The sequence below is a fragment of the Marmota monax genome, unplaced genomic scaffold (genome assembly GCF_021218885.2).
Source record: "Marmota monax isolate L192 unplaced genomic scaffold, Marmota_monax_Labrador192_F-V1.1 WCK01_AAM20220418_F8-fsc00042, whole genome shotgun sequence".
Lineage (NCBI taxonomy): Eukaryota > Metazoa > Chordata > Mammalia > Rodentia > Sciuridae > Marmota > Marmota monax.
This window is the reverse complement of record NW_026693008.1, coordinates 3,084,361-3,105,787: the sequence shown is the minus strand read 5'-3', so window position 1 is coordinate 3,105,787 and position 21,427 is coordinate 3,084,361. Positions and strand designations below refer to the sequence as shown.

General features: G+C 39.6%; 1 protein-coding gene across 2 annotated transcripts in view; it reads left to right on the top strand.

The window, feature by feature from the left end:
- Synpr (synaptoporin) overlaps positions 1-21,427 on the top strand; it is a 341,624-nt gene that overhangs the window by 265,563 nt on the left and 54,634 nt on the right. For both annotated transcript variants that reach the window (XM_058582084.1, XM_046452949.2), the window contains one exon: positions 18,203-18,401. In XM_058582084.1, the coding sequence (XP_058438067.1) occupies positions 18,203-18,401 (199 nt within the window). The remainder of the gene's footprint in view (positions 1-18,202; positions 18,402-21,427) is intronic.

The following is a 21,427-nucleotide window of genomic DNA, read 5'->3' as shown; positions in this document are numbered from 1 at the left end:
ATTCTTAAAAATGATTGATGAAGCCGGGCACAGTGGTGCATGCCTGTCATCCCAGCAGCTCAGGAGGCTGAGGTAGGCGGATCATGAGTTCAAAGCCAGCCTCAGCAACTTAGCAAGGCCTTAAGCAACTCAGTGAGACCCTGTCTCTAAAAATAAAAAAAATAAAAAGGGCTGGAGGTGTAGCTCAGTGGTTAAGCACCCTTAAGTGCAACCCCCAGTGCCCCCTAAAAATGATTGACAATCATAAAGAGCTTTTTATTCATGTGGATTATGGCTGTGGACACTTACTTATTAGAAATCAAAACTGAGAAAGTTACAAAATTCAAGAATATGCAAATACACATCTTATTAACCATCAGAACGTTGGCTGTATCCCACATCCCATGGCTTCTGCGAAATGCAGTGCACGGTACACTTGTGAAAGAATAATACAACGAATAATGTCTCAGCAACATTAGGACAGCCGTTTTGGTTTCATGGGCCCCCAAAAGGGACATTCCTAGGGGGTCTCTGGACCACAGTTTTAGGATCTCTGATCCTGGGTTTTCAGAAACATTAAGTATTTCTAGGAAGCTAAGCAAAGTTATTGCATATTAAATTACTTGCAAGACATATCAGTGGCATATGATCACATGGAATGACCCTGGAGTTTTTAATTCTCAAAGGAAGAAACTGTATTTAGCTCCCATTCTGTTCCATTTAAATATTTCATGAATTAAGAGGAAAAAGTAATAGAAGGAAATAGGCCTTAACCAATAATGAAAGAAGGTTGCTTATTGTTCAGTCGGTTTAGGTTTTATTTATTTATTTATTTATTTATTGTCATTTGAAAAGTTTCAATGATTAAATATCATATTCTTTTTATTTATTTTTTTTTATTTTTTAGCACCAGGGATTGAACCCAGGGGTGCTTGACCACTGAGCCACATCCCCACCCTGTTTTTGTATTTTATTTAGAGGCAGGGTCTCACTGAGTTGCTTAGTGCTTTGCTTTTGCTGAGGCTGGCTTTGAACTTGCGATCCTCCTGCCTTAGCCTCCTGAGTCACTGGGATCATAGGCCTGCACCACTATGCCGGATTTCATTTTCTCTTTTTAAAAGACATTTTTTCTCCTTCTGTAAATAGACTTATCACTGGCCTCATAAAAACATCCAAAGGCTTTCCAATCAAATCCTTAGTAGATATGGCATTAAACCTCCTTTCATTGAAGAAAGATCCAAATTGAGGTGGTTTATTGAGTTCTGTTTGGATAAGTGGTGGACTTGGACATGGTGGAACTGGGAACACGCAAATTTCAGAACAGGGGAGAGAAGGAAGCCACATCGCTCTGGTTCCTGGGCAGCGTGAAGGACAAAGCAAGTCCTATATCATCAGTGGATCAAGCTTCACTTCTAAAGCCAAGGGGAAGATGACTCTCTTTCAAAGGCGTCAAATCATTCCTTAAAATTCTTTCCTATGGGCGGTGGCCCTGATGGTTTCCAGTTTAATTTCAATCAAAACTAAATGAGCAGGAAAGCCATTTCCTCCTACTCAGCTTTTAAAATTATCATCTTACTGAAAGATAGGTTTTTCTCTTCTAAAATAGTCCTAATGTATGAGCAGCACTGGGCGAAGGCCTCTACCACACCCCAACACGAGCACACTCACCCTTTTCCATTCCTACTGAGGAGCCACTTCACCTTCAGACACTGTGGCCAGACAGCCATGACAAATTCTCCTCGACAGTTCCAGGTCAGCTAACTATCTGGCAACTGATTCCGTGGCCAATGGATTTTTAGCAAATTAGCTCACCATGGTCCAAGCATTCTGGAAATCTGCACTGTTTTGCCCCCATTTGGTATATAAAGAGCTGACTCCAGATGCACCTCTGAGAAAAGGTGGAGAAGGATCTAGTCTGCCTGGGAGAGAGAAAGCATTCAGATGAGAGGAAGAAATCTCTGCTGCCCAGTAAGAATCTCCCTGGACAGGCTGGCTGTGTTTGATGGACTTTGTTTGTGCTTCGCCTCGGTCTCCTCATCTGTAGAATAGGGATAATAATGATTTCCCATTTGAGGCTATTGTGAAGACTGAGGAAATAAAGTCTGCAGAGCACGTGACACTGTGACTTTCACAAAGGCGGGCATCAATACCTACCAGCTATTACTGTTACATTACCATGATAATGACCAGAGCTACTGCGTGGATTCTGTTTTCCTCAGAACAAAGACTCAGATCAGAAACCACCTCCATGTTGCTTAGAAGGGTACTGTCATCCCTGGCATGGTACTGTCATCCCTGGCACGGTACCCAGCACATAGGAGATAGGAGATAAATGAATGAATGAATGCATGAATGAAAGGTGAGGCATACACGGGGAGGTATGACTAGGGGGAGGCCCAGACCCAGGAAGAGCAAAGCCAGTACTGAGAGAGACACAAGATCCACGGGGTTGACTGGGTGAGACAAACCAGGAAGACAGGCTCCCCTTGAGGTCTCCAGCAGAGGCCAGGGTGATGGCTTCCACTTCTTATTCTTGGATCTTGTAGCTTTCCCAGCCTCCAGGCACCGCCTCTCTGAGCTACAGGAATTCTTCCTCACAGAATTGCAGAGTAGTGGGGGGGGGGGGTCTCCAGCTCCAGAAGCAGGAAGCTAAACCTGTGATTCTTTCCCTATGTGACTTGGGTCAAGCACCTTTGTCTCTGAATCTTGATTTCCTCTGGGAGAACAGGGGAGGCATCTCTGTCTCCAATTCCAGAAGGTGAGAGGAGGGCCAGCTTCCATACAAACAGCTCCTCTAGGAATTTAATGAGATCTAGCCTTTCTCCCCGCCCCCCCCCCCGCATTCCTACCTCTTTCTCTCCTTCATTCCTTCCTTCTTCCTTCCTCATTGAACAAATATTTATTGAGTATTTGCTGTAAACCAAGTGTACCCTAACTAGGTGCTCATTAATAAACAGGTAGATGAGCAGGACCCCTGTTTGCAGTCTGGTGGGAGACACAGGCAAAACACAGGTTCACAATAACAGTCGATTCAGAGAGTGATAAGACAATAAAAGCAATAAAACGTGACCAAGAACTAGAGAATGACCAAGGGTAGGATGTGCCATTGGGATTCCGTGGTGAAAGGAGCCTCACAGCGGGGTAGACATGTTAGCCAAGGCCTGGGTGAACTTATTTCTCTAAGTTCCACCGCAGGCAGGAAGCTGTGGAGCTAAATCAAAGGACCTGGGCAGGGTGGGGGTGGGGGCGGTTGTATTCTAAGAAGAGAAAGTCACCAAGAGGAGTTTTACCCAGAAAAGTGACATGCTCTGATTCATGTTTAAAAAGATTTCTGGCTGTTGTGCAGAAAATGAATTCTTACATGTCATATTCCAAATGCCACTCTCAAATAGTATGATTAATCCCCTAGTCGCTGGCAGCACATTGGAAATGTGGGTGACATTATATTTGTTGACAATAAGAGGCACTTTTCCTATCCCACGCTGATAAATATGTTCAACAAACTGTTCCTAGTTAACTAAAATGAACAGCGTTTCTTTGTGTCTGAGACATGTTTTTTTTCCAAAGAGGATTTGTGTGTTGATGGTAATATTAATAACCAAAGAGCTGGGAATTTCCAAAACCTCTTGACATGGCAATAGCTTTTTGGTGACTTCAAGGAGATTGCATTTTGTTCTATAGGCATAAGTGATTACTATTTATTTGATTATTATCTGGCATAAATATTGAATTTCCCACCCAGCCAGAGATCTGTTAGAACAGCAAGCAAGCAACAACAGAAAATGACCAAATAACTATTGATTGCCTAGATTTTTTTTTAAAGTACTAAAACTTGCCTGTTTCTAGTTTTTGAAGCCATTCGCCTTTTTAAAATCAACTTGAAAAATTAAACTTAACATTGAACTTAGAATTTGGAAATTCTCTGCAGTTGAAATATTTAATAGCATGTGTAATTGCCAGTTATATTCAAGCACCATGATAAATACAGTGCATTCCATAATCTCATTTGAGCCTCACCAAAATTTACTCTGAGGATGGTCTCTCTTTTTTTTGGTATGGGGATTGAACCCAGGGACACTTAACCACTGAGCCACATCCCCAGCCCTTTTTCACGTTTTATTTTGAGAGAGGGTCTCATTGTGTTGCTTAGGGATTCGTTAAGTGGCTGGGGCTGGCTTTAAACTCATGATCCTCCTGCCTCGGCCTCCCAAACTGCTGGGATTGCAGGTATACTCTACTGTGCCCAACAGGATGGGCTTTTCTTTCTTTCATTTTGCAGACGAGAAGCTTGAGGCTCAAAAAAGGCAAGAGAAACTTCCAAAGTCACATAGCTGGTGGTTAGTGGGTCTGTTTTATATTGCCTTTCCATTAAGCAAAAAAAAAAAAAATATGTACAAAGCGGAGACATTCAGAAGGTTTGTTAGGGCTCTCAGTGTGTCAGAAATAGCCTCTCACTGACGGGACTTGTATCTGAATATTCTTCTCCATGTCGCCCAGAAGAGGAGGTAAGGCAATTAGTGAGTAGGATCAAGAACTCTCACACTGGACAAAATATGTAGTCCAAATATGAAAACCTTAAAATCCATTTCTCATTTCCTTTTTTCAGCAGTAGGTCACCAAAGTTTGGTAAATTTCAACCTTTGGGGATTTAAAAAAAAATCTTGCTGAGAATCTGATAGTTATATAACATGATCCAGAGAAATTAATATGAAATATTCAAAATGCCCCCAACGAAGGGCTATTTAGAAAATAATCATGGGACCTCCACTGGTACCTGCACAGAACAGTGTGTACAATACGATGATTCCTTCTGTGCCTCTACGATAGGACTCTTAGGAACAAGGGCTTTCTAAAAGGCTCTGCTATGGACTGGTCCTATTACTAGGTGGTAAATAGGAGATGAAAGACCTTGTTGAATTTCAATCTTTTAAGGTTGTTGATGCTTGAAAAGAAATTGTGACATTGCATTTTTTTCTTTCTCCTTTCCACATTTCTATGTTGGTTGAATTAATGAATCAAATCAATTGGAGCTAAATTTTGAACAAAACGTCAGCACAGGCAGATTCTGCACCCTCCCTTGTACCACCCCTGTGATTTTGAGTATTGCAAATATCTGTGAACCAAATCTTTTTTTACATTTTTTATTCATGATTTCTATGTTAAACAAATATAAAAAATCTATATTAAAAAATTTCTATATTAAAAAACTTTTATATTAAACAAATACAATGGAGAGATATGCAATTGTCAACTAGACATTCAAGATTTTTTAAAAAAATCTATTCTGGGACAATTTTGTTTCCTAATTTTCTTGGGTAGAGTGTTTCACAGTTCAGGGGAAACAAGAGAAGAATGTTCCCTGAATATAAGTAATGAATTCATTATCTATTTTAATTTGGCAATGTAGAGGCAGTCTGAGCTCTCTATTACTCAAATTCTATTTGGAGAAACCAAAATTAATAAATCATTGCGAGTGAGCATAGCAATGCCTCTTTGCAAGCCACTCTATAGGTTTTGCAGATTCTTATTTCTCTAAGTTCCACTGCAGGCCAGACCCTGGGCTCCATGGAACCATTCCATTCTGATCACCTTGAAGTCTACATTTCCATTTTGAAATGTAGCAGGAAATGAGGGTCCAAGATCTGGAAGCAATACTTTATTAGTGGCCCCACAGCCCAGAGGGATAATTCCCAAAGTCTGAGCCCCGAGCACATCAGGGCTTTTACTTTTATACATACATAAGCAAGTTTGTGGTACATCAAAGCAAGGGAGTAGGTGCAATTCTATTGGAGGGTGCATTCTATGTTCCTTATATGATAAAAACTTGTCAACAGCCTAGGGGCTTTTAGGTCACACAGCTTAGGGACTTTCACTGCACTAAGCCTAAAGGGGGATTGTTCTTTCCCCGTTGCTGTATTTCCTGCTTCTGTTACTGTAGTTATAAGATACCATTAGCCACTGCAAGCCTCTATGGTTAAATTCAGTAAAGCAGAGATGCTGTGTGTCAGCGTGCAAAACCACAGCCTGTCAGCTCTTAGACTGCCAAAGTTCCCATCTTGCTCTATCAGAGAAATGTCTATCTACACAAATACAAATATGTGTGTGTGTGTGCGCGCGCGTGCACGCAAATGTGCAGGAGATGAACTTAAAAAGCATCCTAACAGCACAACATACTTTCAATAAATTGAATAAATGTCTTTTGGGCACATAAGATGGCAGGCATATGCTGGGGGTGGGGGACAGAGGCAGTGATTTTTCCCTCCTCCCATGCACAAGCACAACTAACAGTGTAGGAAAATGGTATATTGTTTGTGGCAACCTTGACTACACTTTCCAATGTCTAGCTCAATTCTCTGCAGGGAGAAAACTTAGGTTCACTATTAGTAAAGTGGAGAGGACAAAATGTAACGGAAATTTCCTTCTGTGGTGATAATCAAATTTTAATACACTCAATACATAAACAAATCAGAGAGAAAGGCCCCCATTGTATGGAAAAATACAAGTAGAAACTTTTGTCTTTCTTCAATTCCAAGAAAATATTGATGGGGGATTATACTGATGCTGAGAGGCTTGGAGATGAAACTGCTTTTGACTCAGCCCAGGTTAGAACTGAAATGTCTGAAGAAAGGATTCAGGCTACTGACACAAGGGCAGTTATCTGAAGACAGGCATCCTCTAGGTCTAGCAGATGGGGGTGTGGAAGTACCATCCATGTCCAGAGGACCTTCCTGGGCACACAGGAAGGCTGTCCTAGAAGGGAGCTTGCATACTGGGTTACTTCATGTTCTGCCCCGAGGGATGTTGGGTCCAGTCTGATGGTGACTCTGTGCCTCAGCAGAGATGTCCCAGGTGCACTGATCCTTGACAGCGCTCAGTGAGGGAGTCTTGCCTTTAAGACAAACTGTCCAATCCCTTCTGCAAGCTGAAGGCTTCAACCTTGTTGCCATCTTTTATTTTTTCTATTCGTTCTTTTTGGTTATATGTGACAGGAGGATCTATTTTGATATATTTTTACAAACATGGAATGTATCTTATTCTATTTAGGATCCCAGGCTGGTGGATGTATATGATGTGGCGTTTCACTGGTTGTGTGATAATATAGGAACATAGGAAAGTTCTGTCCGATTCACTCCACTGTCTTTCCTATTTCCATCCCCCTCCCTTCCCTTCATTCCCCTTTGTCTAATTAATGAACTTCTGTTCTTCCCCTCCACCATTTGTTGTGGGTTGGCATCCACGTATCAGAGAGAACATTTTGCCTTTGGTTTTTTGGGATTGGCTTATTTCACTTAGCATGATAGTCTCCAGTTCCATCCATTTACCTGCAAATGCCATAATTTCATTCTTCTTTATGGCTGAGTAATATTCCATTATATATATACACCATGTTTTCTTTATCCATTCATCTGTTGAAGGGCACCAAGGTTGGTTCCATAGCTTAGCTATTATGGTTTGAGCTGCTATAAACATTGATATGGCTGTGTCACAGTGTGCTGATTTTAAGTCCTTTGGGTATTAACCTAGGAGTGGGATAGCTGGGTCAAATGGTGGTTCCATTCCAAGATTTCTGAGAAATCTCCATACTGCTTTCCAGAGTGGTTGCACCAATTTGCAGTCCCACCAGCAATGGATGAGTGTGCCTTTTCCCCACATCCTCGCCAACATTCACTGTCACTTGTATTTTTGATAATTGTCATTCTTGTTGTAGTGAGGTAAAATCTAAGTATAATTTTAATTGCATTTTTCTAATTGCTATAGGTGTTGAATATTTATTCTTAGAATTGTTGGCCACATTTCTGCATCTTCAGTGACCTGAGCCCCGTTGCTGGGGCTGACTCTCAGTTCTCACCACAATGGGAATGTTCCTGAGTCTGATCTCTGACCTGAACTGGAACTCTTCTGTCATTTCTACCCTGTATGATCCTAAACACGGGCTTTGTGAAAACAGGCCTCTCCCCAGATTTTGATCACAACATAAAAATATGCCTGTGAGATGCTGGTGATATAAAGGGAACTTGCTCCCATCAATGAGATTTTTTAGAACCAGCTTAAAATCACCTGTCAAGCAGGGAACAGGGAAACAAATGGTCACAGTACCCTAGATTCATTCCATGACCTGCTGAGAAATCACTGAAAGTGACAAGTGAGAGAATTAGCTGCTAAAAGACCCTGGGAGAAGCCAGCAGGAGGTGACTTACCATGAGACTATAATGGCCAGCAAATATGTGATTCCTAAAAATAATTAGTGGCATTGTGTGTGTGTGTGTGTGTGTATTTCTTTTTCCACAATATGGGAGATTAAGAGCAAGAGGTCTGAGGCCTGATTGGCTCCATTTCAAGTCCTTATGTCACTAAGTCTCCTCACTTCTACAGGAAGAGTACTATAAGATAATAGTCTTCTTCCTCGTGTTTGTAGGTTTAAATGACATAATATGTAAATTCATTTAACATTATGCTTGGCCTAGTAGATGCTCAGTAAATGTCAGCTGACAATTGGCATCCAGCAGTGGTAGACATAAAATCCCTATCAGCAGCCAGGCACAGTGGCACACACCTGTAATCCCAGTGGCTCAGAGGCTGAGGCAGGAGGATCACAAGTTCAAAGCCAGCCTCAGCAACATAGCAAGGCCCTAAGCATCACAGTGAGACCTTGTCTCAAAATAAAAAAATTAAAAAATGGGCTGAAGATATGGCTTACTGGTTAAGCACCCCTGGGTTCAATCCTCGGTACCAAAAGAAAAAAAAAATCCCTACCACTGTTCTAGGTAGGGATAAGCGCCCAAGGAAAGGTTTGTGCTTTCAACCACTAGATAATCTCCGTTCCCAGTCCCCATAACTCATTGTCTCCCCGACTAATGGTCTCTATTGACAGTCCCACTGGATTCAATAAATCCCTGTTGAATGAATAAAGGAAGGATGTGAGCATAGGGAGACAGCAGTTTGGGAAAGTTAGAGGAATTCAGTCCACACCCCAAACAACTTGGAGCTGGGTAGCAGAAAGCCTGGGTCTGGGTTTTGCCCCTTCTCTATGCCAACTCTGTGATTCTTTGCAATTTTTCTGTGAAATGGAAAGATCTACTGGGGAGAAAAAGAAACTGAAAAGGTAGCATTTGAAAACGCATAAGCGCTCAGGATTTTACAGTGATTTATCTTGTAAATGATATGAGCACAGTAAGCAGTAGGTGTGCTTGTGTGTGTGTGTGTATGTGTGTGCAAATGCACACCCAAATGTACTCATTACATTTGTACATAGCACATAGGACTAGCAAAAAAAAAAAAAAGTTTTTTTTTAAATAGAAAGTCGATCTAAAACCAGACAATGGCCAATGTTTCGTATTGGGAAGAGAAAAAGTTGGAGCAAGATGATTAAAGTCCCTTTCGACTGTTAAATGGGATTTGAAACAGAACCTATAGAAGATGATCGGATAACGAGAAAACCGTGCTGAGAACTACAATTGGCCAGCTGCCCTCTGATCTTCCCGGCCAATTTCTTTATGGCTATCAGAAATTCAGTGACAGCACTATGTTCCCTGACACCCTAAATATTTCCCACTTTGCTCCTAAAAGCAGCTGGGTCGCTGTCCTTAGGATGTGACACTGAGTCACTCCTAAATATATTGCTAGGGGCTTTAGTCCTGTTTTCTTCCACCCCTGGTGAAAGATACTGTCATTCATTTCAAAAGTTTTATTACCAGATGACTGGCATCAACCCGTGGGACCTACAGATGAATATGTGCTATCCTTAGCAGAATGTCTCCCTTTCTATACAGAATCACATTATGATGATCCCAACTGCAGTTCCTTTGCCTTCTGCTTGGTTCTAAGGCAAATGTTAGAATATCCCAGGACAAGGTTTGAAAACCAGGGAGTTTTAAATGCCTTTCTATTGATCAGCGTTCAGGGAGCAGCTCCGTCATTGCTGGGGACTTTGTAAAATGCCTGATTCACATATTTCAAGGTGGAAGCAGAAGGAATATTGGTTTAGAATCCGTTTAGTATAAATTCTCAGCCTACCATTAGGTGAGATGGTGTGGTCATTTTTGTGCATACATTCAGCTGGAAATTAAAGGATGCAGCCGGGAGTGGTGGCACCCACCTGTAATGCCAGGGGCTCTGGAGGCTGGGGCAGGAGGATCACAAGTTCAAAGCCAGCCTCAGCAGTTTAGCGAGGCCCTAAGCAACTCAGTGAGACGCTGTCTCTAAATAGAATATAAAAAAGCGCCAGGGATATGGCTCAGGGGTTGAGTGCACATGGGTTCAATCCCTGATACCAAAAAATAAAAAATAAAAAAGACATTAAAGGATGTTGTCATTTTCAAGCTGCAAGGTAGAAATGTGAGGTAGTCCTTAATGTGAGCTCCTCCTAATCTACTTGCAGTTGAGACAATCTCTGCTCTCCTGGTGGATGCCAAATGACCTCAGGCAAGCTGACTGCTCATGTCAAGCATCACTTCTTCATCTAAAAACTAGTGACAGTATTATCTAGGAGAGTTGCAATCAGAATTAATTGAGATACAGCTAGCTAAAGAACTAGCCCACTGCCTAGAGGTAGAAAAATGTCATTGGTTCTTAACAAATAAGTACCAGTTTGTCCCTTTCCAGTTCTCTGAAGAGATAGGTACATTGACGATTTTTCCAGGTCCTACAAACAGAACTGAAAACCGCAGGTGCTTAGTAGCTCCTTGCAGTTAATTGGCGAATCCGTGAAATGCTTTAAATAACCCCATTTAGGCCTTGGTATCAAAAGTTGCTTTTTTTCTTCCCCCTCAAGGAAACTACTGTAAAATGGAGGGCTTTCGTTGATAGAATGCAGTATGCAGTAAAACCCAGCCAGATTCAATTACCCCTTGATTGGGTCAGGTCAGCCGAGAAGGGAATCATACATTTGAAATCAACAAATTGGATTTGGTACCTTTCACAGTCTCAGCAATTGCTCTCTGCAAGATCAGAGGGATCCTCAGCTTCCAGATGCTGGCCACGGATAGGCTCTATCTCTATGAGATAGTTTTCCCCCTAGTTTAGGTTCTAAAATTAATGAGACCTCATTCTACAGTGATTATAGCTGCAAAACACATGCTGACTATAAATTCTCCTCTTTCAAATTAATATATGTAGCAGTTATATATATGTGTGTGTGTGTATATATATATATATATATATATATATGTGTATATATATATATATATATATATATATATATATATATATATATAGAGAGAGAGAGAGAGAGAGAGAGAGCACGGTTTTTATATATACACACATACATGCCATATTTATATATAAACATAACTGTTGCTTAAGAGAACCTTCTTGTGTATATGTGTGTTTGCAGCATTCAAAACACTGAATGACATGAATTATTATACTCAATCTCAGTGTAGTTTTAATTTGCATTTCTCTAATTGCTAGAGGTGTTGATAATTTGTTGACTATTTCTTCTGCCATACTCTTCCTTTATAAATCGTCCTCCACCCCTTTCCTTAGATTAGGCACTGGTTTAGAACGTCACTTCCATTTGATCTCTTTCTTCTCATCTCATCCCAGCAGAGTTATTGGGCTAACTGCTCAGATAGTAATAAGCCAAGCAGATTTTTAAAAATTTTTTATTTGTTCTTTTTTGATATGAGAGTGTATTTTGACATGTCATACATACACAGAATATAACTCCTCATTCTTTTTTTTTAAATTTTTTTTCAGTTGTACATGGACACAATACCTTTATTTTGTTTGTTTATTTTTATGTGGTGCTGAGGATCGAACCCAGAGCCTCACACATGTGAGGCAAGCACTCTACCACTGAGCCACAACCTCAGCCCCTATAACTTCCCATTCTTTTGATTGTACGTGATGTGGAGTTTCACTGGTTGTTATTTATATATGAACATATGAAAGTTATGTCCGATTCATTCCACTGTCTTTCCCATTCCTATCCCCCTCCCTTCCCTTCATTCCCCTTTGTATAATCCAATGGTTTATTCTTCCCTCCCACACTTATTGTGGGTTAGCATCCACATATCAGAGAGAACATTCTGCCTTTGTTTTGGAGGGGATTGGTTTATTTCACTCAGCATGGTAGTCTCCAGTTCCATCCATTTACCAGCAAATGCCATCATTTCATTCTTCTTGAAGGCTGAGTAATATTTTATTGTGTATAGATATCACATTTTCTTTATCCATTCATCTGTTGAAGGGCACTAGGTTGGTTCCATAGCTTAGCTATTGTGGATTGAGCTGCTATAAACATTCATGTGGCTGCATCACTATAATGTGCTGATTTTAAGTCTTTTGGATATACTGAGGAGTGGGAAAACTGGATTAAACGGTGGTTCCATTCCAAGATCTCTAAGAAATCTCCATACTGCTTCCCAGAGTGGTTGCACCAGTTTGCAGTCCCACCAACAACTTATGAGTGTACCTTTTCTCCCACATCCTCGCCAACATTTACTGTTACTTGTATTCCTGACAATTGCCATTCTGACTGGAGATGAAATCTCAGTGTAGTTTTAATTTGCATTTCTCTAATTGCTAGAGATGTTGATCATTTTTTTCATACATTTGTTGACTATTTCTTCTGTGAAGTGTTTGTTGAGTTCCTTTGCCCATTTATTGATTGGGTTATTTGATTTTTTGGTGTTAAGTGTTCTGAGTTCTTTATATATCCTGGAGATTGATGCTGTATCCCAGGTGCAGGTGACAAAGATTTTCTCTCTCTTCACGTTTTTGATTGTTTCCTAGCAAAGCAGATTTTTAAGTTGTTTTTTGTCTGTTTGTTTGTTTTTGTCATGTGCACACAAGCACAATTAACAATTTCTCCGAGTCAATGCAGTGAGTTAGCAAGGGAAAAGATACTGCTGTTCAACTGATGGTCCTGAAAAAGAACAATTATTTACTCTCCCACTCCTGTTGTTCCCCTGCACACAGATTCAGACCCAGATTCCACATTTGAGTCAAGGGAACTGTCACAGTGGAGACCCACTGATCTTGAGGTGGGTTACTTTTTCATTGACAAATGACATCCCAACCTCTGGATACACTGCACCCTTTTATCAGTTGATGGACATTTGACTTATTTCCACTTTGGAGCTGTTATGAATAATGTCGTGTGGACATTCTGGCACAAGTTTTATGTAACCAAATAGTATGTCTCTCCCATATGCGTCTCAGGGGTGGAATCAGATCCTATGATGCCTCTGTGTATGACTATTTGAAGAACTGCCAGGGTCTGTCTTCCAAAGTGGGCACTCCATTTGACTTTCCCATGGACCATGTATGATCGCTGCAATTTCCCCACATCCCCGCCAACGCCTGTTAAGACTGCCATCCTGTAATCTTGTCTGGTGTTGTCAACCTAGTGGATGCAAAATGGGATCTTATTGCGCTTCCTTTCTTAACTTTAGATCTGGGTAATTTCTACTCATGTTCAAGCTGCAGAGGAAGGATGGCTCTCACAAGGGAGGTTTACCCGGACCCTCCCACCCCCAGACTGGGCAAGGGCTCCTCTCAGAAAATCTATCATCTCTCTGTAAAGGAAATAGCTTCGTTCAAGCTAAACAGAGATCATTCCATCTCCTTATTCCTCACCCCACCCCAGCATCAGCCATTGTGTAAAGCATAGAGTTGCTGACTGTCAAAAACTGTGTTAAGTGAATGACATTAAACACAGAGAAAGGGTGTGAACTCCGAATCACCTGTTTCAGAATTGACATGAGTACCTACCTCTTCAATCTCCCTCATTTTTAAATATTCCTACAGGAAAAATTGTTGAGGAATATTTCCGTATACCCAGCAAGGCAGAAAAGGGGCTCTGCCAAATAACCACCTCCTGAATTTTACTGCAGCTGAACACCTCAGTGTTTGTTAAGGAAAGGACTGTGGACAAGCTCCATAGCCACAAGGAAAATCAAAAGGACTTTGTAGATAGTTCTTTCTTTAGTAAAGTAGTAAACAAACAAACAAAAAAATGAATGCTTTTAAGAAATAAAGAAATTGGCTGGGCATGGTGGTGCACACCTTTAATCCCAGCAGCTAGGAGGCTGAGGCAGGAGGATGGTGAGTTCAAAGCCAGCCTCAGCAACTTAGTGAGGATCTAAGCAACTCAGTGAGACCTTGTCTCTGAATAAATAAATGAAGGAATGAATAAAAATTTAAATTAAATTAAATTAAATTAAAAAATGAAGAGGGCTGGGGATGTGGTTCAGTGGTAAAACACTCCTAGATTCCATTTCCAGTAGATAGGAAGGAAGGAAGGAAGGAAGGGAGGGAGGGCAAGCCAGACATAGTGGTCCATGCATATAATTTCAGTGACTCAGGAGGCTGAGGCAGGAGGATCACAAGTTTGAGGCTAGTCAAGGACCCAACCAACTTCGTGAGACCTTGCCTCAAAATAAATAAATAAATAAAAAGCACTGAGGATGTAGCTCAGAGGTTAAGCACCTGTAGTTTCAAGCCCTGTTACCAAAAAGAAAAAAAAAGAAAGAAAAGAAAGAGAAAAAGAAAAAAAATTAAGTGAACTGGATTTTTGTCTGCTCTAGCTGCCAACTAGGCTCTCTCCTAGAGGTTTCAGGAAGTCTGAAATGGGGCCCTTGAATGTATGCTAGAATGCCTAGAGTTTCTAAGGCCATTAGTCCACAGGTTTCACTTTGAAAAAAAAAAATTCCTGCGAGTTAATGTCTTCATTACTTAATATAAACAGGTTAACATAGATGTTAAAAGGTCTGACTCTGAACTCAGAAGCAGATTTAAATCCCTGGCTCAATAATCATGAGCTATGTTCCTTAGGAAGAATTACCTGACTCTTGTACGCCTCGGTTTCCTCATCTGCAAAGGGAAAGTGCAGTTAAGTTACTACATTATCAGGTTCATCGTGGGCATTGAATTCAATCATGTATTCAAAACCCAAGTGTTTGGTGCATAAGAAATGTTCCAATATGTTAGTTGTCATTATCATTATTACTTAATCATGACCATTGCTATCTAAATTGGAAGAAAATGTGCACAACAATCTATTTGAAAAAGACCAAAATTTGCTTAGTAAAAAAAAAAAAAATTCTAAGGGTAAGTTGTGAATTTCCAGGTGCATAATTTTCCAAGTGATGCTTTATTGATATAAATAAGCCTCCTTCATGTTTTTTGTCCAGGTGCCTCCCTCCTGGTCCTTTCTGGAGAACTGGTTTCTAGACTGAGTTCCAGTTGACCACTTTGTTCTAGTTCACGCCATAAACTATTGGATGTCACCTTCCTTAGGTGACATTGGCTAAGCAGAAAGCATTGCTCTAGCATCTTATTTTTCTCTACCAAGCAATCTATTAAGCAATCTATTAAACTTCTACTTTAAAAAGATAGAACTTTCTTTTTAAAGTAGAAGTTTTAAAAGCCCCATCTAATTAGGACTATCAGACTATCAGTCATCCTGATAGACAGACTCGAGAATGCCCATTCACACTGGGGGCTGGGCTGGTGGCTCAGTGGCAGAGCACTTGCCTAGCATGTGTGAGGCACTGGGTTCAATCCTCAGCACCATGTGTAAACAAATAAAATAAAGGTCCATCAACAACTAAAAAAATTATTATTTTTTTTTTTTTTGTTGTTGTACAGTCACCATGATTTATTTCCCAAAGTTTTCATGATTTTGAACAGAAACTATACAACCATTAAGCAATAACTTCTAAATTTCCCCTTCCCCACCTCTTAATAATGTCTAATTTGCTTTTTGTCTCTATGAATTTGCCTATTCTAGAGATTTCATGTAAGCAGACTTATATAATGCATATCCTTTTGTATCTGACTTATTTCACTTTGCATGGATGATATATTTCATTCAGGTTGTAGCCTGTAACAGAACTTCATTTATTCTTATGGTTGAATAATATTCCACTGTATATCTATAGCACATATTATTCATCCATTTATCTGTTGATGGATGCTGGCATTGTGTATATCATGTTAATGTTGAAATGATACTTCATTGAACATTGGGATGTGAGTGTCTATTTGATTCCCTATTTTTGACTCTTCAATTTGGGTGTAAATCTAGAAGTGGAATCAGTAGATCATATGGTAATTCTATGTTGAAGTTTTTTGGGAACCACAAAACTATTTTTCATAGGTGTCATATAATTTTACATTCCCTAGCAGCAATATAAGGGGATTTCAATTTCTCTATATCCTTACCAACACCTTTTGTTCATTTTGTAAAATTATAGCTATCCTAGTGAGTTTGAAGGTAGAGGTGATTTTGATTTGATTTTCTTAGTGAATAGTGATGTTTAGCATCTTTTGAAGGATATTATGGCCATTTGTATGTCTCTTTCATACAAATGTCTATTCAAGTCCTTTGCCTGTTTTTAAGTTGCATTATCTTTTTGTTACTGATTTTTAGTTCTTTATATGTCCTCCATATTATGCCCTATCAGATAAACAATTTTCAGATATTTTCTTCCATTTTGTTCCACTGATAATAATTCCACTGATAATAATTCCACTGATAATAATTTAAAAGAATAAACTACTTTGGAATAAATTTATCCAAGGAAGATAAAGATTATACACTAAGAGTTATAAAGCATAAAAAAGTATAAAGCATGCTGAAATAAATTAAATAATTATTTAAATTATCATTAAAACACTTAAATTATCAAAATTAAATAGAAGGAAACACCACATTCATGCATTAAAAGACTCAATCCTGTTAAGATATTACTATTGCCCAAAGACACTGAGAGATTGAATTCAATCTGTATCAAAATCCCAACAATCTTTTATTGAGAAATGGAAAAGATGATCCTCAATCGCATATGGAATTGCAAAGGGCCCAGAATACTTTTTCAAAGTATTCTTGAGAAAGAGAGCAAAGTTGAAGGACTCACACTTCCTAATTTTGTAACTCTAATTTACAGTAATCAAACCAGTGTAGTACATTCGTAAGGACAGACATGTGGGCCTACAGAACAGAAGTCAAGGTTCAAAATAAAATCCCTATATTTATGGCCAATTGATTTTTGATAATGGTGCAAATCCCTTTAATGGAAAAAACAACAGTTTCATCAACAAATTGTGCAGGGAAAACATGCCAATGAATGAGGTTGGACAGCTACATTACACCACTTATAAAAATGAAACCAAAATAAATCAATGACCAAAGTATAAGAGCCAAAAAATCATAAAATTCTTGGAAGGGAAAAATCTTTATAATCTTGGATTTGGACTTACATGTTATATCAAAAGAATTAATAATAAAAGAAAAAAATAGATAAACTGTACCTTTATCAAAATAGAAAAAAATGTATATTTTTAAAAAATTATTTTTTAAAAAAAGAATGCTCATTTACTTCTCCAAATACTGAGTGCCTAACAGAGGCTGGATTTGGGGGATACTGAGAAGAAAACCAAGATGCCCCACTATCATGGAGATAAGAGACTCATTCATGACCAGTCATTGCCTGGTAATGACTGCTGCAAATAAGATTAAACAGTGTGATGTGGTGGAAGATGTCTAAAGCAAAAGAGCTACTTTTTATATTATTATTGTCATCATCATCATCATTATTTGGTCCTGGGGATTGAACCCAGGGGCACTTAACTACTGAGCCACATCCCCAGCTCTCTCTCTCTCTCTCTTTTTTTTTTTTAGTTATAGATGGACACAATACCTCTATTTTATTATTTTATTTATTTATGTGGTGCTGAGGATTGAACCTAGTGCCCCACACATGCAAGGCAAGCGCTCTACCACTGAGCCACAACCCCAGTCCCCCCAGCTCCTTTTATGTTTTATTTTGAGATGAAGTCTAACTACATTGCTTAGGGCCTCACCAAATGATTGAGGCTGACCTCAAATTTGCCATCCTCCTGCCCCAGCCTCCCCAGTGGCTGGGATGACAGGCACCCGCTCCCTCAACCAGCCAACGGAACTACTCTTGATCAATGCTCAGCCAAATCCTCTCCCAGGAGGGTGTTCAAGCTGATGCCTGAATACCAAGGAGACAGCATGGGAAAGATCAGGGGCAGAGTCATTTAGGGAAAGAGAGCTGTCCATGACCAGACACTCAGGACCATGCTTGGCATAACTGAGAAGCCCCCCAAAGGTGGGGGGGGGGCTGGCATGGAGGTTGCAATCAGGTGACAGTTCAAAGCAGAAGAGGAAGGAGCTGGGGGACATAGCCAGGGTCCAGGACACCAGAGCTGGGAGCCCTTAAAGAGCCTCTTCCTCTGTCCTGCCGTGTAGGTTGCACCAGGTGACCTTCGAGGTGCCCACCTGCGAGGGCAAGGAGCGCCAGAAGCTGGCTCTGATCGGCGACTCCTCGTCCTCGGCCGAGTTCTTCGTCACGGTCGCCGTCTTCGCCTTCCTCTACTCTCTGGCCGCCACCGTGGTTTACATTTTCTTCCAGAACAAGTACCGAGAAAACAACCGGGGCCCGTTGATCGTGAGTGGTTTTCTCTTTGTCCTCTGGCGCTTTTTTGGCAAAGGCTGCAAAGGTGTCCCGGGGACCTAGGCCCTGGGGGCAGGGATGTGAAAGGAGATCATTTTTCTCTCTTCATCCAAACCTCTTGGATGGGGACAAGTGTGTGATGCCTGTCCCTCTCCTGAGTCCCCCCACCCCCTGCCTTTGGAAATGTGGCCCAAGACCTGCTGGAAACCCTTCTGAAATAAGTGGCTGGAAATCTCCTGAGAGGGAGGAAGGAGTGGTGAGGCTTGCTTTGGATTCACTTATGATCCCAGCATTCTGGACTTGGTCCTTTTGATCACTGGTTATGTAGACGGTATGATTTGTGCGAATTCAAAATGTGTTATTTCCTCTGTTCATGATAGTCTGGGCAGAGTGCAACTTACTTTAAGATGAAATTTGTTCTCTCTCCCTCTCTCTCTCTCTCTCTCTACCCCCACTTTCCTTTGCTTTGTAGAATGGGCCAAGGACTCCTACAGGTGAAATCAATATAACCCAGCATATCCAAACATGGGCATGCATATAATCTAGAAGGATTCAGAAATTCTGATGAGCACACGGGCATGGGTAATTTTAAGGAAATAAATTTCGAATTGCCCACAGGGTACCGTGGCCCAGGCCTGTAATCTCAGCAGTTTGGGAGGCTGAGGCAGGAGGATTAAGAGTGCAAAGCCAGCCTCAGCAATTTATGGAGGCCCTAAGCAATTCAGTAAGACCCTGTCTCTAAATAAAATATAAAAAAGGGCTGCAGATGTGGTTTAGCAGTTAAGCACCAATAAGTTCAATCCCTGGTGCAAAAAAAAAAAAAAATCACATTTCCCAATCTTTATGTATATATTTGCATAAAATCTGTCTTCCTGAGAATGCCCTGACTCTGAAGACAGCGCTTTCTTTTTTTAATCACATTTAACTTTTAAAAAATGACTATAACAAAACACTTGAGGTAATTAACATATAAAGAGAAAAAGGTTTATTTTGACTCACAGTTTTAGAGATTCCAGCCCCGGGTGGGGACACCAAATAGTGAAAGTATGTGACAGAAAATTGTTCATGTCAAGGTCAGGAAGGAAAAGAGAGCAACAGAGGAGGGGTTCAGAGGCCAACAATCCCTTGATTTAATGAATCCCCCAAGATCCCACCTCCCCCAGGGTTCACCCCCCACCAGCACCACCCTGGAGACCATACTTGGAACATATTGGCCTTTGGGGAACATTGACTATCCAAATTATAATGATCGTCTACTCACATTTTAAAGAAAAGCATCCTTCCATACCATCCCAAATCTTACCACTCAGTAGATTTACAACACACTTGAGGCACTAAAGAAAAAGAATCATTTGAAATGTTGGTACTCTGTTGAAAAAGTGAGGAGCCTTATGCCTGGCTAATATACTTTTTTTGGACATAAGGAGATTTTCAATGTTTTGCTTTCAATAAAATTAAAAGTCCTCATCAGTTGATAAAGCATTAAAAAACAATTTTTGATGTATAAAGAGAAAGCTAAAATAATTCTTAAAAATTAAAAATAAACTAAAATAAATTTTGATGATAGATAACCATGTAATCAGGGCACATAAATTAAATATAAGGAAATTAATGATATTGCTATGACAAAAGTCCATCTATTCCCACCTACTCATTTATACAAGCAAACTTTGTCAACATATACAGCTATAACATAAAAAAATGGCAATCAAATCTATGCTGTATCATGTCCCATTCTAGAAAATGATGATAATATTTGCCAAATATTTATAAACTGTTTGAAGAAAAAAAAAAAACAGCCCATCCAAGAAATATAAATTTTCAATGAAATTTTTACTTTTTAAATTTCAGTAATTATTTAAAGATTACTTATAAAATTTGTAATACATTTTTTTGTTTTGGAAAATTGTGCATTAATAATTCTTGTAATGATTGCCCAATCAAAAGGGAACTATAATACTTAAGTCCTTAGGATCATATGTAGTTAAAAAGTAATTTAAGTTTGTATACATATTTTTGTCACATAGAAATATAAAATTAAAAAACACACAATATAATAGAAATATAAATAAAGAAATATAAAATTCTTTCAAAAATGCTATATCTGTAATTCTGTGAGGGAACAAAAGAAGCAAATTTTCCAACTGTTGAAGAATTTATTTATAAATTTTAATGGATGATCAAAAAATCAAGTAAATATTGTGTTGTTTAAAAATTGAGATCACAGCTATACTTTTAAATGTCAATACTGAGAACGTGCCAGAAATTACAATATCCGCAACTATTAAAACTTTCACGAAAAACAAAATTAAGTGCTGACTTTACACAAGTAGTCACATAGTTTTTTGGAAATTCTTTCAGGGAGCATGCAAGTAAAATAAATTTTATAAACCTCTAATCCACACATGATGGAGAACTGAACCTTGAAATAATCATAGAAGGATAACTGGGAGAAAGGTGTGTTTTTACAACTCTGCTTAAGTTGAACTAGATAAAAGTTCAGATTTGCAGCACTTTAATTGGTTAACTTAGAGAATATGGAGTAAAAAGAAGAACTTAAACATTTGGGTAAGGGTACTTTTATTTCATCCTAGATTGGAGCCAGTAGTCTTAAAAAAAAAAAAAAAGCTTTAACAGAGTACAGAGTCACCTAAGTGGTCTCATTTCTCCCATGATGCAGGTAGGTAGGTACATAGAAAAAAAGAGATGGCCATGCATATACCATGACCCCAGCATGCATCCATTTCCTGGGGACATGGAAACATTCTCAGAGAATTCTCAAGTCCAGGGAAATGCTCTGACTTCTAGAAAGAGGAAGCTGGCCCAGCTAGCTGGCCCATAAATGGGAAAAGATCTATTTTTATTCTATAAAACCCCATTCTGCTTCTATGAAATCATCTTGTAAAGGCATGCTCTTCTGTCTCTGTGTAAATAGTCTTTCCCACCCAGCAGGATCTAATGAAATCCTGAGTTGTGTAATACACCAGGTAGCTTTTGTTTTATTACATGCGGGGAAGGGA